Genomic DNA, 16252 nt, shown 5'->3' with positions numbered 1-16252 from the left:
AGAGTGCAGAATGGTTGCAGAAATCACTCTACAGGACCCAGTGTAATGGTTTATTTATTCTGTGGGGGGCGCTGCGGGAAAATGTTAAATTTTCTTGCTACCATTGCAACTGATCATTGGAGTTCCCAGTAGCAGGACACCTAATTCTCAACATATTAGCAGGGGACCTTTCCAACATAGAGGTATTGTCCAATGTGGGCTAGTGCCCCCTATAGACAGGTGTGGTACTGTTTTAGGACAATTCCTTTAACAATTCTAATATGTGTCTGTTTCATGGTATTTGTCTTTTCTGTTTCATACCGGCATTCACGCAAAACTTTGGTTGATCCATTGTTCTTTCTTATCTTTCTTTACACAGACGTTGGGCACCATAACTGCAGTGCCAATAAAAGTCCCTCAGGTCAGCTCCTTGCACAGACTGGCAGGACATGGACCAGCAGTGCTACCTCAGGTAAGTAAATCACTTATTTATTGTCTTTTTTAATGAGCTTTTCCTTTCTCCAGAAGACAAGTTTGTAAGTACCTTGAGTCCCTGTCAACAGAGTGTGTCTATGGGGGGGGGGGGGGGGGGTCTGATGAACCTTATCACCTGATGAAGAAGGGTTCACCACTTTGAAACCTGTCTACTTTGTTACAAAGATATGAATTGGAATCAGGGATGTAGCTATAGCCGATGCAGATGTAGCTGTCACATGCTGGCCCTGATGCAAGAGATGGCACATAAGAAGTCACATGTAAGCTGACTTTTTAACTTTTTAACGTGCTATGCACCTAAAAAATCCAGAGATATTTCAGCTGGCTACTAGAGCAGTGACAACAGAATGACATTTCCTGTTTTGTTATGCTCACTTACCAGCTTAGCTGTATAGACTGAGAAAGTATGAGTGAAGTCACTTCATTAGGGGATAAGATGTCTAGGGGCGGAGTACCCTTTTAATATCCTACCTTACTTGTGCAATTAACAATACAAGAGAGTTGCCATCAGGTCACCCAACCTTTAATAACAATAAGGAAGTGACTCTGCTTATTCTGTCTAAGTCTATACAGCTATGCTGGTGAATAAGCTGCACATACAGGAAATGTCAGCCTATTGCAGCTGCTCTAGCAGCCAACTGGAGTATTTCAAGATACGCATAGAGCCATAAAAGTTAAAAAAGAATAATACATAGTGTTGTCACCAGGCCAACAACCCTTCTACTAATAATGAAGTAGAAGGGTTGGTGGCCTGGTGCCACACTATGTATTATTCTTTTTTAACTTTTTATGGCTCTATGCGTATCTTGAAATACTCCAGTTGGCTGCTAGAGCAGCTGCAATAGGCTGACATTTCCTGTATGTGCAGTTTATTCACCAGCATAGCTGTATAGACTTAGACAGAACAAGCAGAGTCACTTCATTATTATTATTAAAGCATGGGGGACCTGATGGCAACTCTCTTGTATTGTTAATAGCACAGGTAAGGTAGAATATTAAAAGGGTACTCTGCCCCTAGACATCTTATCCCCTATCCAAAGGATAGGGGATAAGAAGTCTGATCGCCGGGGGCCCGCCGCTGGGGACCGCCGCGATCTCCCGGCTGCACCCAACATTCGTTTAGAGTGTCAGGTGCAGCTCCGGAGGCTCGTGACGTCATGGCCACGTCCCGCTCTTGACGTCACCGCCACGCCCCCTCAATGCAAGTCTATGGGAGGGGACGTGACGGCAGTCACGCCCCCCTCCCATAGACTTGCATTGAGGAGGCGTGTCCGTGGCGTCATAAGCAGGGCATGGCCGTGATGTCAAAAGCCTGCACCGCGCATCGCCATTCATCCGGCACGGAGCAAAGTTCGTTCTGTGCACCGAGATCCCGGCGATCCCCAACGGCGGTACCCCCGCGATCAAACATATTATCCCCTATTCTTTGGATAGGGGATAAGATGTCTAGGTGCGGAGTAGCCCTTTAACACATACATACGATTACGCCCTCCATCACTTCCTGGAGACTCTAATAAACTATGACATATTTCGGTTGACTTCCATTCATTTCAGGTGCCACAATATGGCCGCCTGAAAGGAAATTTAAAAAAAATTAAAAGAAATAGCTGGAACATAAAACAAAAAACTAAATTATTTCTTAGTCATAAATAAAATGAAATCACATACCTGAGACATTTGGACAAAACATTGAAGATAATCTCATAGACTGTGTGAATTGGGCATCTTTGTGCCAAGGACAGAGGGACGTATTTAATAGATTATGAATTTGTCAAGTTCTTGGCCACTAAAAGCTTCTCTTTTCCCCTCCAGATGATATTATTGAGAGTGCAGATGATTTCCTCATTGGTTCGCTGCATAGTACAGGCTTCTGCACAGAGGTGAAGCCCTCCCCCCCCCCCCCCCTGTATAATTACTAGGTGTATTCCATTAGAATCTCAATTAACGTGCATAGACAATTATTACTTTTGCTCCTCATTGAAGCAGTCAAGCACTTATTCACATTCACAAGGACGAGAGCTGCAAGCGTTACAATGAAAAGCTTTGCCAACACTGCAAATGTCTCGAACAAAGCCAGTGCCTTAATAAGTCATTAACAACTTAAGAGCAATGCGGCGGTAACGAGCAACGGCGCCGCCGAACCGGGCATTAGCCATTTGTATGCAATTGATGCATTGTAATTAGTATTAGGGAAATTAATATCATACCAATGAATAGGTTTAGGGCCAAACTCTACAGTCTAATTCCTGATTTTAGGATTAAAGGGGTTGTTCACCCTGCAAAAAAAAATTAAAAATTGTTAAAGGGGTATTCCGGTGGAAATTTAAAAAAAAAAATTTTTTTATTTTTTTTAAATCAACTGGTGTCAGAAAGTTAAACAGATTTGTAAATTACTTCTATTGAAAAATCTTAATCCTTCCAGTACTTATTAGCTGCTGAATACTACAGAGGAAATTATTTTCTTTTTGGAACACAGTGCTCTCTGCTGACATCATGACCACAGTGACATCTCTGTCCATTTTAAGAACTGTCCAGAGTAGGAGAAAATCCCCATAGAAAACATCTGCCGCTCTGGACAGTCCCATATAAGCCCTGGGTGGAGCTAGCCCTCTCTCTTTCCTTACAAGTCTTTGCTGAGGTCAAGTCGAGTCCTAGAGAGTCCAGAGTCATAGGAGCCTCAAGTCTAGTCTGCAGCCACAAGCAGCTACAAGTAGCCACAGTCACAGTCTTGTCAGTCATCAGTCACAAGTCAAGTCAGTCACGGTCACCAATTGTCAAGTCAACGTGGTCTGCATTAAATTGACCATATCTACTACAAGTCCCAGCAAGCCCTTAAAGGGGTAGTCCAGTGGTGAAAAACTTATCCCCTATCCTAAGGATAGGGGATAAGTTTGAGATCACGGGGGTCCGACCGCTGGGGCCCCCTGCGATCTCTCTGTATGGGGGCCAGGCTCTCCGGCCAGATAGCGGGTGTCGACCCCCGCACGAAGCGGCGGCCGACACGCCCCCTCAATACATCTCAATGGCAGAGCCGTAGATTGCCGAAGGCAGCGCTTCGGCTCTGCCATAGAGTTGTATTGAGGGGGCGTGTCGGCCGCCGCTTCGTGTGGAGGTCGACACGCCCCCTTCCCGCGGGCTGTCGGGGCTCCGTACAGGAGATCGCAGGGGGCCCCAGCAGTCGGACCCCCCGCAATCTGCAACTTATCCCTTATCCTTAAAATAGGGGATAAGTTGTTCACCACTGGGTCACCACTGGACTACTCCTTTAAGGTCTCTGCATCACTGGTCACCTTTGTGAGCCCTGGCTAAACTGTATAGACTTTACCATCTGTCTACCCTCAGTAAAGCTGTCGTTATCCGCAACTTGGCGTCAGAGTCATTATTGCCCCCGTGCCTAGCCAAGGATCTAGCGGTATACCTTCGGGTGGTATTGAGGATAAACCACGTCCTGGCATCACGAATACAAGGGGTTAATGCCATCTACCCCTAGGGTAACAACATCTGCCCTCATGATACCCCGTTACCACAATAAGCTAAATAACACCTTTAAAGGGGTACTACAGTTGAAAACTTTTTTTTATTTTTTTTAAATCAGCTTGTGCCAGAAAGTTAAACAGATTTGTAAATTACTTCTAGTAAAAATTCTTAATTTTTCCAGTACCTATTAGCAGCTGTATACTACAGAGGAAATGATTTTCTTGTGGGATTTCTTTTCTGTCACAACCACAGTGCTCTCTGCTGCCACCTCTGTCCATTTTAGGAACTGTCCAGAGCAGCAGAGGTTTGCAATTAGGGATTTTCTCCTGCTGTGGACAGTTCCTGACATGGACAGAGGTGTCAGCAGAGAGCACTGTGGTCGTGACAGAAAAGAAATTAAAAAAATAAAACAATTTCCTCTGTAGTATACAGACGCTAATAAGTACTAGAAGGATTAAGATTTTTTTTATAGAAGTTATCTACAAATCTGTTTAATTTTCTGGCACCAGTTGATTTAAAAAAAAAAAAAAAAAAGTTTTCCACTTTTAAAGGGATTTCACAGTTTAGAAAAAAAAAATCAGATTCCTTATTGGAAATTCTTTGTAAATAGGAAAGAGTTTCAGAGGCCCTAAAACTCTGGGGGAACTCTGATGTGCATTACATGGAAAGCCTATTATATTCAATGGGAACAGTGTAGTGCTTTATTTCACCTGTGGGGGTGCTGCAGGGAAACTTGAGCAGCTGCTGACATGTTATAGTTTTCTGAGCTCCAAATAGTAAGACATTTTGTGATCGATTGGGGGCAGGGCCGGTGCAAGGTTTTTAGCCTTCCTAGGCAAAAGCTAATTTTGCTGCCCCCTTGACTCCGCCCATTAGCCTGACCTTTGACATGCCCCACCTTACTACTGGGGTCACACACTGTAACAAGCCCCCTCCTCATGTAATTTGCTCACTACTGGGCTTCGAATGTTGGTTGTCTTCCTTTCTTGCATCAGGCAGAGAGGAGCCCCTCATCAAGAGGGCGCTCTAGGCGGCTGCCTATTTTGCCTATAGGCAGAGCCGGCCTGGTTGGGGGACCCATTTAAAGGAAAGAGAATTACTAAAGTGTACAACCCCTTCAAGTTCTGAGGACTTTGCATGCCCAGTGCACAGAGTCCAAGAAGTCTGGCCTTTCTTCCTTTCCCACTTGCTGTTTTGTGGCAATGAGTTGTCCATCTTGCTCACTTTTTATGTTCTATTTTGATCTTTGGATGCTTTATATTACAATGATACTAGAACAAATACACAAAAATATATTTCTATGGGCCCCAGAACATCCATTTCCCCCTTTACGTTTTTTTTTTTTTTTTTTTTTACAATCCTCAAATACGGCCTCACTCCAGCTGTAAGGCAACCGGCAGCAGCATGAGCTCTCCCCCACAAGTCATGCTAAACCCCGCCCACTAAGCAAAGCCCAACCCCCGAGCTAGTTAACAGACAGAAATCTGGGATCAGACGGAAATTAACCCCTGTGTTCTCTGCAGGACTTCTACAAGACTGGCAAATACACGACTTACTTATTTCTATTCCCGCTGTTTCTTTAAGAAAACCACTAAGACTAAACGCTCTAAATTCCATTTATTACTCTTTGGATGTTGTTTTTTTAGTATTCCACATCCCGGTGTCCCATAAAAATGCAGTTGTTAAATCTACAAATTATTATGGAAGACTGCTTTAAAAGAGATTTTATGTTTCATTATATGTTCCAGCATTGCCCCCTATGAGGAAAATGAGAATTATTTGAGGAGTTTACGCTGCTTAGTGTTTGTCACGTTTCTCTATGTAGGCTACCGATTCATTTTTGGCTTCATTTCTGAACAATTTTCGGGAAAATTACTGTTTTTATTCCAAACACACATTTTGTCCATGAGGAAAATATTTATCTGTTGTGGGGGGCCTAGGAAACCTGCGGATCTTCAGCTGTAGATTGCATGTGACCATATGTAGCCGCTGCAGCGCGCTGAGTCAGGTTACTGTTGTATGTATTCCTTGTATACTATATTTTATATATTTGTTGTTTTCTAAGACGATTTGATTTGTTTTTCCAGAAATGGCGCCAGTTTAGCCCATAGGCTGTGTCTGGTGTTGCAACTTAGTCACATTTGTTTGAATGGGTATGTGGTGCAATACTAGACACAGCCCCTGGACATGAGGGGTGCTGTTTTTGGAAGAAAATCACAAGCAAGGGGTACTTGTAATTTTATTTTATGTTTTTTAAATCAACCAGTGCTAGAAAGTTTTGTAAATTACTGAAACAGATTTGTAAATTATTTATATATATATATATATCAAAAAATCATTATCCTTCCAGTACTTATCAGCTGCTGTATGCTACAGAGGAAGTTGTATAGTTCTTTTCAGTCTAACCACAGCACTCTCTGCTGACACCTCTGTTCATGTCAGGAACTGTCCAGAGCAGGATTTGCTCCTGCTCTGGACAGTTCCTGACATGAACAGAGGTGTCAACAGAGAGCGCTGTGGTTAGACTGAAAAGAAGTTCACAACTTCCATACAGCAGCTGATAAGTACTGGAAGGATTAAGATTTTTTAACAAGTAATTTACATATCTCTATAACTTTCAGTTGATTTGAAAAAAAAAATTCCACTGGAGTTTTAAGAGCATTTCTTTTAGGGGCATTTCCCCCAAAATTTGTCAATAAGTGTTTGGGGGGGGGGGGTCATTTTGATAAAATAGGTAAACATAAGATAACTGTTGGCCGGATACTTGTTTGGCCATCAGTGATCTCTCCAGATTCCATATACACATGCATGCCTGGCTTGGCTAAGTGTGCATGTGTTCTCAATGGAGAAAGGGGGAAATAGCAGCTGCCAGATACCTCTGGTGGTGGATTATGTCCCTGAGAACAAAAGAATTGGGCAATTGAAATTGAACATGCTTGAAAGGAGGGTAAGCTGCTGCCAGACATCGTAAGCAGGAACTTATCTCACCTAAAAACAATGGGGTTGAAAATGCTGAGATCCAGCTGCCCTATCATACTCTTCCTGGGTAAGATCTGAGTAGGGAGAAGAGGCCACCATACACATTGGATAGCATTAACCCCTCCAACAAGTTTCTGTATTTGGATTTATGCCTCAAGACCATTTCCAGGCCTATGATTAAAAACTAGTGTCTTGGTGTTTTCTTACAGGTTAGGCCAAAGACTCTGATCCCAGAAAGCCTTCCCATGACCCCCTGCAGAGCCCAGCTTTCTAAACAACCCCCTACATTTCAGAAGGCCACGGTGGTCAGTATCAAGAACCCCAGCCCAGCCCTCCCCACTGCCAACAACACCTTCAGCCACCTCCAGGCTTCCAACGGCCAATCTCAGAGCTCATCGGAACCATCGATTTCTTCACCTCTAAGCAGCGCAGGTGTGGCCTACGCCATTATATCCACCTCACCAAGCAATGCAAACCCCATCAACACCAGCAACGTTTCTGTGGTGAATGACACCATCAAAGTTCAGCCGCTCCTCATCAGCACCGACAGCAAGGTAAGATTAAAAAAATGTTCAAAAAACTTTATTATCCAGAAACATCCCCCTTTTCTCTCCAGGCAGAGGACCATGTCATGTCTTCCGACCATGTCATGTTCCTAAGCTTGGTTTCCTATTGATGAGCTACTATTGTTGGTCTCCTAGTAAACCTTTGACTATATTGGGTCTACTTAAGACTATGGACAACTTATGAATGGCCAGGAATAAAAGAAATAAAAAAATGGCAGGCCAACAAGGCCACACTGGCCAGTTAGCAGCCCAACCCTCTCTAACCCTATGGGACATATAAGGTTTTCATAAGGAACCTGTCCCATGTGAACTCCTTTTATTGGAGGTTGGTCTAGATCAATAGTTTCCAATCTCTGGTTCATCAGTTGCAAAACCACATTTTCCAGATTCTGGCTGGAGATCACTATTCTATCTGACAGTTCTTCATTGGTAGTAACCAAGTACTTTACCATGCTCAATAATCACTTTTTTTTTTTAGTAAGAAGTTTTTGTCTAGGCCAATATTTCCACATTGATGACCAAAGAACACCAATTTCTTACCAAGAATGATCATGTGTCTTTTAGGTAATCATCATACAACCTCAAGTTCAGAGCCAACCAGAGATCAAGAAGGAAATTAAGAAACCTTGTGAAGAACCTCCTCAGGGACCCCCAGCTACCAAAAAGAAAAAGGAGGAAAATCCAGAGGTAAGACTTTGTTGCCCAATGGTTAAAGTAGTTATCCACTATAAGGTGATTTTAGTACTTACCTGCCAGACAGTAATAGACAGGACCCATGCTTGTCTTGGGGCTTTATGGCAGTTTTCTGAGTCCCCCATAATACTGCTGCTTTTATTTTGTGAAATGGCTATTTCCTGTTGGAGTTCCCTCCCTATAACTACAAGTCCAAGGATCCCTTGCATGTAAGTGTGAGGTCACTTTTCTCCTTCCCACACATAAGTCGCCCCACCAATTAAAGTACACCTGGGACAATTCACTGCAGCCCTGTGAAGAATGATCTCCCTCCAACTCATTGGAGCACAGACAGGCTTCCTTTCAACACCTGACTAGTGCTGTAATGTCTCGGGCCACATTGCAACCTGGGAAAACCTGAGACAACGCTAATTTTGTATGCTGTTAAAAATAAACATCGGGGAAAAGATCACACAAAAATTGGGAGACCAACATGATTTATTTTTCAAAAATAGCATCGCAACTTTTTCATTTTATTAAATTTTTGTAATTTATTTATTTTAATGTGCATCAGCGTCAGTCTTTCGATAACTTCTCCTTTCCTCCTTTCCCCCCAGAAAATCGCTTTCATGGTATCACTAGGCCTTGTTACAACAGAACATCTGGAAGGTGAGTTATCCATCATGACAGTGGTCTCCAAATGGTGGACCTCCAGCTGTTGCAAAACTACAACTCCCAGCTGTTGGCTGTCCGGGCATGCTTGGAGTTGTAGTTTTGCAACAGCTGGACATCCACCGTTTGGAGACATATATATATATATATATATATATATATATATATATATATTACTGTGGGAATGAGCATATAACACCTAGGACTGTACAAATGGAAGAAAAGGAAGGTTGCAATGGGCTCTAGGTGCTGTGGGGGGCGCACATGTTCTACCTTAAAAAATGTTATGCCATACATGAGTGGAGTCCAAGGAGTGAGCCATTCTGTGCCTACAGTTTCCAGTATGGGATGTATCATTGCCCAAAATCCTGAATGGCAAATTTTCCAGGCTAAGCACCATCACTTGCAACGGCGTTGTATATCTAAGCAGATTTGCGTTATCAGGAACCTAGTGACACTTGGCATATGAGAGTCACAAGTGAAAAGTCATCTAGATGCAGCAGCTACCTGTGAATGGCTAATGCCATTACCCATCTGCTGCCGACAGAGCAAGGCACAGCGAGGATCGTCACCTGGGGAGCCATTACAGACGACTTTACCCACTTCCAAAGAACATTATTCCTCAAAACTAAAAAGAAAACACGAAAAGAACCCCCTGAAACGCGTTAATCTGCCATAAATGGCATTAACTCCCTAGTCTATCCCTGCCGCGGCAGCTGCGGAGTGACATCTGCTTTCTAATAGCAATAAAAATTATCCACCTATTCCATTAATAGCTCTTTACCACTATGTTCTCCTCCTAACAAACGGCCACTTACAGTATGTACAGCAGATAAATCCCACTTTACCCATCACTTATGTTCCAGGCCCGGCTATCATACACTCTTTACCACGTTCCATTTCATTAGCATAATGTATACGCATACATAAAGCCCTTTCCTGCATTTGTTATAGGTTTGATGCATTTGCTCATTTAGAATTTTTTGCTGATGGTTCAACTTATTTGCATTTACTATGTATAAAATTATGAGACTGGATCAGGCGACCAGCATGTAAAAAGAGGCGAAATTATGGAGGGGGCACACACCAATCATAATGCCCCCCCTCCTGCCACATAAGACTAGTGTTAAATATATGCGGCGACCGGCTCCGGCGAAACTGGTTGAAAATTGCCACAACTGATGCACCAACTGATGCCAGAAATGCATCAGTTGGCATCAGTTGTGCATCAGCCGGCATCCATTGTTTGTGATCGCCGGACGGGGCAAGGCAGCAAGATGCGTTCCCCTGTCTGTCGAGTTCAATCATCCGGGTCCAAACTGAAAGGAGTATTCCAGGAAAAAAAATGTTGTTTATATATATCAACTGGTTCCAGAAAGTTAAACAGATTTGTAAATTACTTCTATTAAAAAATCAGTACTTATGAGCTTCTGAAGTTAAGGTTGTTCTTTTCTGTCTAAATCCTCTCTGATGACACCTGCCTCGGGAAACGCCCAGTTTAGAAGAGGTTTGCTATGGGGATTTACTTCTAAACTGGGTGTTTCCCGAGACAGGTGTCATCAGAGAGGATTTAGACAGAAAAGAACAACCTTAACTTCAGAAGCTCATAAGTACTGAAAGGATTAAGATTTTTTAATAGAAGTAATTTACAAATCTGTTTAACTTTCTGGAGCCAGTTGATATATAAAAAAAAGTTTTTTCCTGGAATACCCCTTTAAACGCCGGATGATTGGGAACAGTCCCATTGATATGAATGGGATCAGTTCTGGCTTCATATTCCATATGTGCGTCATCAGTTTATTTTTCCCTCCGGCAGCGCCGGAGGGAAAAAAAAACTGAAGGCGCACATATGGAAAGGAGGCCTAAGAAGGAAACAGTATTGGTGGCGAAGGGGAGGGGTATTCTAAATTTCTTTGTTTTGGGTATAGATTTTTTGGGTGCAGTCACAGAAACTATGGATATTGATGTCAATGGCTTGATGAGCATTCTCAATTGTTCAAACTTACAAAGAAAAGAAGAACAGCAGAGGAGCACCATAAGCTGGTACCAATGACAATTGGGCGAGCTGCTAAAGTGATGAAGGCACCCTCACCTTACTAGGTACGGTTCTGGGCACTGTAGACCATGAAACAATCCAATATCTTAGGACTGCCGCATTCACCTACCAAAGCACTCTAGTGGCATTGGTATCTTTCTTCAAGGAAAGAAGGACTGTAATCTGGGAAAAATGGAGGTTCTTGTGGCACATACTTAAATTGTCCAGCACCCACTGTGAGCAAGGAACCAATAGCGAAAAAGATTGGCTTCAATAAATAACAGACAACACGTTTCGAGGACACCACTCTCCTCTTCATCAGGTCCATAGTTGAATTGTTAAATAGTACCTCTCATGATCTGGTAAAATTTTATAATCCTCCCAGTTCACTGCCCCCATCATGACAAACCACCCCCTGCCTTTATTTTTATATATTTTTTTGTTTTCTACCTTGATATTGCTCTGTATTTTCTGCTCAGTCTCATTTAGATTCACAGACTGTGAAGGGGCGTTACCCATCAGGCGTGACATCATCTGAAGCCATACAAGGGAGAACTTCCTCCCTTACTGCTATACACAGCCCAGAGCAGTGTGAGATGAGCTATGATTGGATAAGGCTGCACCCCCCCCCTCCCTCCCCTCAGCACTCCAGACTGCATTTGCTGATTTTTTACTTCTGCCAGGCCAACAGGAGTCCAAAGACTGTGCAAGAGATGGGGGTAAATGTGCTCTGGACAAGTAAGGAGACACCTAGTGGCAGCTTTTTTAAACACCAAAAAAAACTTGGAAAACTTCAATTTTTTAAACAAAGTACATTAGAAATATTTTTTTTATTTACCATAAGGAGTGCAATAGCAAAAATTAGTTTTAATGATAGTGCCAATACTGGATAATGGGTGGTCTTCTCAAAGCAAAGTGAATAATGGATAGCTGGTGGCAACAGACAGGAAGATATTGGCCCCTTATTTATCCATATTTTCCAGGGTCCCAGACAGCAGTACCATCTTTGATACATAAAGATGGCGTACACTTTAGATAAGTGATGGCTGAGCCCACCAATTTTGACAGGAATGGGCCTACCATCTGGTGGACCTCCAACTCTTCCCTGATGGCAGATATCAAGGGAGAGAAAGATAAGGCATTTGGATTTTAATTGCCAGATTCTTTTGTTCTTTTGGAGATCCTTCTCTTCGTCAACATCTACCATCTGGGAAAAGTTGGGAGGCCATAAGATAAAGGTCACAGGTCGAAGAAAGGTGATACCCAGCACTCACCAGTAATGCACAGTGAAGATTTATTATGCCATAGTGTAGTACAAGGACGCGTTTCGGCGTGGGAGCCTTCCTCAGCTGTCTGCCTAGGCAGACAGCTGAGGAAGGCTCCCATGCCGAAACGCGTCCTTGTACTACGCCCCTTTGAGAACACAAGCATACTTTTCACATGTTGAATATTTTTTCATTCCATTAGTTTTTTCAATATATTTATTTGCTTATGGGTATTCTAAGCAGTTTTCTTTTCCATAGGCGACCTCTTCTACTTTTTTTTTTCAACCTCTTCTACTACTTTTTTTCAATAGAATGAGTCCTGGCCCAATCCAAGGGGTTTCGCTTTCTTTTCGCTCAAAGCATCGCATTCATTACAAACAAGTGTAACATTCATCCCTGCCCTTGACTTCTTAAAGGGAATACTAATGTAAATGTGTTTCCACGGTTACAGAGATCCAAAGCAAACGTCATGAGAGGAAAAGAAGAAGTACGGCCAATCCAGCATACAGCAGCCTCCTGGAACCAGAGGTATGACCCTCCCCGCTACCACTTTAAAATAATAAAAACTTTACGAGTTTCGGAAGTCCCAGTTGACTCAGGGGCAAATAAGGGATTGTATTATTTACTGAGATTTTTGTCATGTATGACGGGATGGGGAGGGGAAGGTAAAACCAGAATGAATTGTATGATCACCTCATGCATATTTACATCCCCAAAACAGTGGGGAAGGAGAAGGGGGAGGGGGAGGGGGGAGGCACAGACTTTTGACATTCGGAAAATAAATTGGTGAATGAATGGAAGCCAGCGTAATTGCTTTGTGTTTTGTGACAGTCAGCGATGATGTATAATGTTCAGCGTAGTTTATATTCAGTACTAGAAAGATTACCGTGCGCAGCAATTCTACCCCCTCGAAACGCTGAATAATCAGATTGAACATTTTTCTATCAGAAGGGATTGAGGATCAAAAGTTGCGCGCGCTAAAAAAACCATAAAATCATTGATGAGTAAGCAGCGAGAAGTGCTGAGCCGACAACAAGCGAAGGGGGGGACAGAGATATTACAGAGGAAATACAGATTATTTCATTATAGTCTGTAGATATAGACTGAGCTCCAACGCTGTAACATTGGAATTCTTCTACCAAGTCCATTATCCTTTTTTTTTTCTTACCAAAAATTTACATTTTAGTTTCCAATATATATATATATATATATATATATATATATATATATATATATATATATATATATGTTTATATATATATATATATATATATATATATATATATATATATATATATATATATAATTATTTTTTATTTTTATTTTTTTTTCTCCATCGGATTTCAATATTTTTGGCTAGTATTTTTATATTTTTTATTCAATATTCCTGACATCTATTCTGACAAATAAAAGTAAATAAAAGAAAATTAAAAAAAAAATGTTATAAATCTATTATGCTTATTTTTCTATACCTTTATTCTATACCTTTTATAAATTACTGAAAAATGTTGTGCCTGTTTTTTAGGTTTGTATGTCAAAATAATAACTCCTCTGTAAAGATTATTATTTTTTTTTTAATTACTAAAAAGATTCTTAGATTAAAGTGCACATGTGCATGTATCCTTAGGCCATGTTCAAGCACATAAAAAAGTCATTTTGTTTGCTTGGCAAAGTTTTTTCGACTTAAAGAAAAAAAAAAATGTATATATATACATATATATATATATATATATATATATATAGTAGTGATATGCAGCACACCGAAATGTAATGCAAAGTGCTTTATTCCATGTGGTACAAAAGCAACGTTTCGCCGGCCTCACGCCAGCGTGAGGCCGGCGAAACGTCGCTTTTGTACCACATGGAATAAAGCACTTTGCATGACATTTTGGTGTGCTACATGTTACTACTGTTATTACTAAGGAACCAGAGGACCGTGGCTCCAGCATGCATGCACCCCGCCTACAGACCTTCATCTTTCTTGATGTGCTGCTTATTTTTGGATTTTATATATATATATATATATATATATATATATATATATACATATATAAAATCCAAAAATAAGCAGCACATCAAGAAAGATGAGGGTCTGTAGGCAGGGTGCACGCATGCTGGAGCCACGGTCCTCTGGTTCCTTGGTAATAGTCGTAATAATATGCAGCACACCGGAATCTGATGCAAAGTGCTTTATTCCATGTAGTACAAAAGCGACGTTTCGCCGCCCTCACGCCAGCATTCTCAAGAATTCTTGAGAATGCTGGCGTGAGGCCGGCGAAACGTCGCTTTTGTACTACATGGAATAAAGCACTTTGCATCAGATTCCGGTGTGCTGCATATTATTACGACTATATATATATATATATATATATATATATATATATATATATATATAAAACAAGTGCAGTTTTTTTTTGCCATTTATGGCTGATTATACGGTTTGTGAACTTTGTTTTAGGATTTGTTTACATACAACGATTTTTTATTTAGTCTTTAGTGTATTTTTTTCATCGTAATATGTACTGGATAAAAAAATGAAAAAAAAAGGTTTTATTGTGTGGTGACACGTGGTGGATACATTGCAGATTTTTTTTTGCTATTTTCCCTAATGATGTAAACTAGCAAAACCTGGAGCGTATCTACAGCATGTTCACATACTGTCAAATTGTATGTAAGAGAGGCCAACAAGTATAAAATTATACAATGGTTATCTAGAGGAAAAAATAGCTACTTTCCTCCAGAAACAGCGCCACTCCTGTTTTCAGGTTGTGAGTGGAATTACAGCTCAAATTCATTCACTTCAATAGAATCAAACTGCAATACCATACACAACCTGAGAACAGAATGGCAGTGGTTTTAGAGGAAACCAGCAAAGTTCTTCTAATCCTGTATAACCTTTTTAAAGGATTTTTGAAAAACCTAAAAAAGAATTTGCTCTTGTACAGTACAGATTTCCAATTTGCTGAGATTTTCCTTAGATATTTGTGCTGAACAGTCGATGTATCTGTGAATATTAGTTATTGAGTGAAATGCCAGATGTCTATGTCTCTGTGTCTCATGGCGTTCTTATTGTGTCTTCAGCGGAAACGCCTTGCTTCAAACTATTTGAGTAACCCGTTCTTATCAGGGAAAGGTAAGTTGCCAACTCTGCCACCTACCATATGTACTTTGAAACTGTGTGCAGTTGGCGCAATCATATTTACAGTTTTTGTTTTCTTGTGTGTCGTGTATCAGGGTATAAATTCCAGTCATAGTGTCCCAGGCATAAATGTTCCCATACCATACAAATCACAATACTGCCCTATAGACAGGGTCGAGTTAAAGGGGCATTCTGGCTTCATAATCTTATCCCCTATCCATGATGGCAGGGGTCCCACCGATTGGACCCCCGCAATCTTGGTGCAGCGCCCGGCATTCTGTGCCTTCACTGGTGTGGGTGCTGCCTCCGAGGCCCAGACGTGATGTCACGGCCACCCCCCTCTTGATGTCACACTAAACCCCCTCCATTCATGTCTATGGGAGAGGGCGTGACGGCCGTCACGCCCCCTCCCATAGACATGAATGGAGGGGACGTCACGTCTTGGCCTCGGAAGTAGCGCCCGGCACCAACTGTTGGGGGCTGCACTGAGATCACGGGGATCCCAGCGGCAGGACCCCTACGATCATACATCTTATCCCCTGTCCTTTGGATAGGGGATAAGATGTACAAAACCGAAATATCCCTTTTAAGTAGTGTTGAGCTGCATAGGCCATATTCGAATTTGCAAATATTCGCGAATATATGGACGAATATTCGTAATATATTCGCTAAATTCGCATATTCGTAATATTCCCATTTTATTTTCGCGTGTGCGAACATTCTCATATACGAAAAAAAAAAATGTGAAAATTACCATAGACATAAATGTACATAAGCGAAAATGCGAATATTAGCATATGCGAATTTTTGCATCCACGAAAATTCGCACCTCAGTCTCACAGTAATATTGGAGCCTTGTTGAGCGGCATAGGTCATATTCGAATTCGCGAGTATTCGCGAATATATGACCGGATGGAAAGATTCGCGTATGTAAAAATTACCATATGCGAAAATTCGCATACAGTAAAATTTA

The 16252-nt window shown here is 41.6% G+C and overlaps 1 protein-coding gene across 4 annotated transcripts in view; it reads left to right on the top strand.

Moving 5' to 3' along the window:
* PHF21B (PHD finger protein 21B) overlaps positions 1 to 16252 on the top strand; it is a 122554-nt gene that overhangs the window by 82623 nt on the left and 23679 nt on the right. For 3 of the 4 annotated variants that reach the window (XM_056517435.1, XM_056517437.1, XM_056517438.1), the window contains exons 3-8: positions 359 to 451; positions 7140 to 7484; positions 8061 to 8183; positions 8786 to 8837; positions 12592 to 12668; positions 15222 to 15273. In XM_056517435.1, the coding sequence (XP_056373410.1) occupies positions 359 to 451; positions 7140 to 7484; positions 8061 to 8183; positions 8786 to 8837; positions 12592 to 12668; positions 15222 to 15273 (742 nt within the window). The remainder of the gene's footprint in view (positions 1 to 358; positions 452 to 7139; positions 7485 to 8060; positions 8184 to 8785; positions 8838 to 12591; positions 12669 to 15221; positions 15274 to 16252) is intronic. The other variant, XM_056517436.1, reaches the window with a different exon arrangement.

Source organism: Hyla sarda, chromosome 4 (assembly GCF_029499605.1).
Source record: "Hyla sarda isolate aHylSar1 chromosome 4, aHylSar1.hap1, whole genome shotgun sequence".
Taxonomy (NCBI): Eukaryota; Metazoa; Chordata; class Amphibia; order Anura; family Hylidae; genus Hyla; species Hyla sarda.
This window is presented reverse-complemented; position numbering and strand designations above follow the sequence as displayed.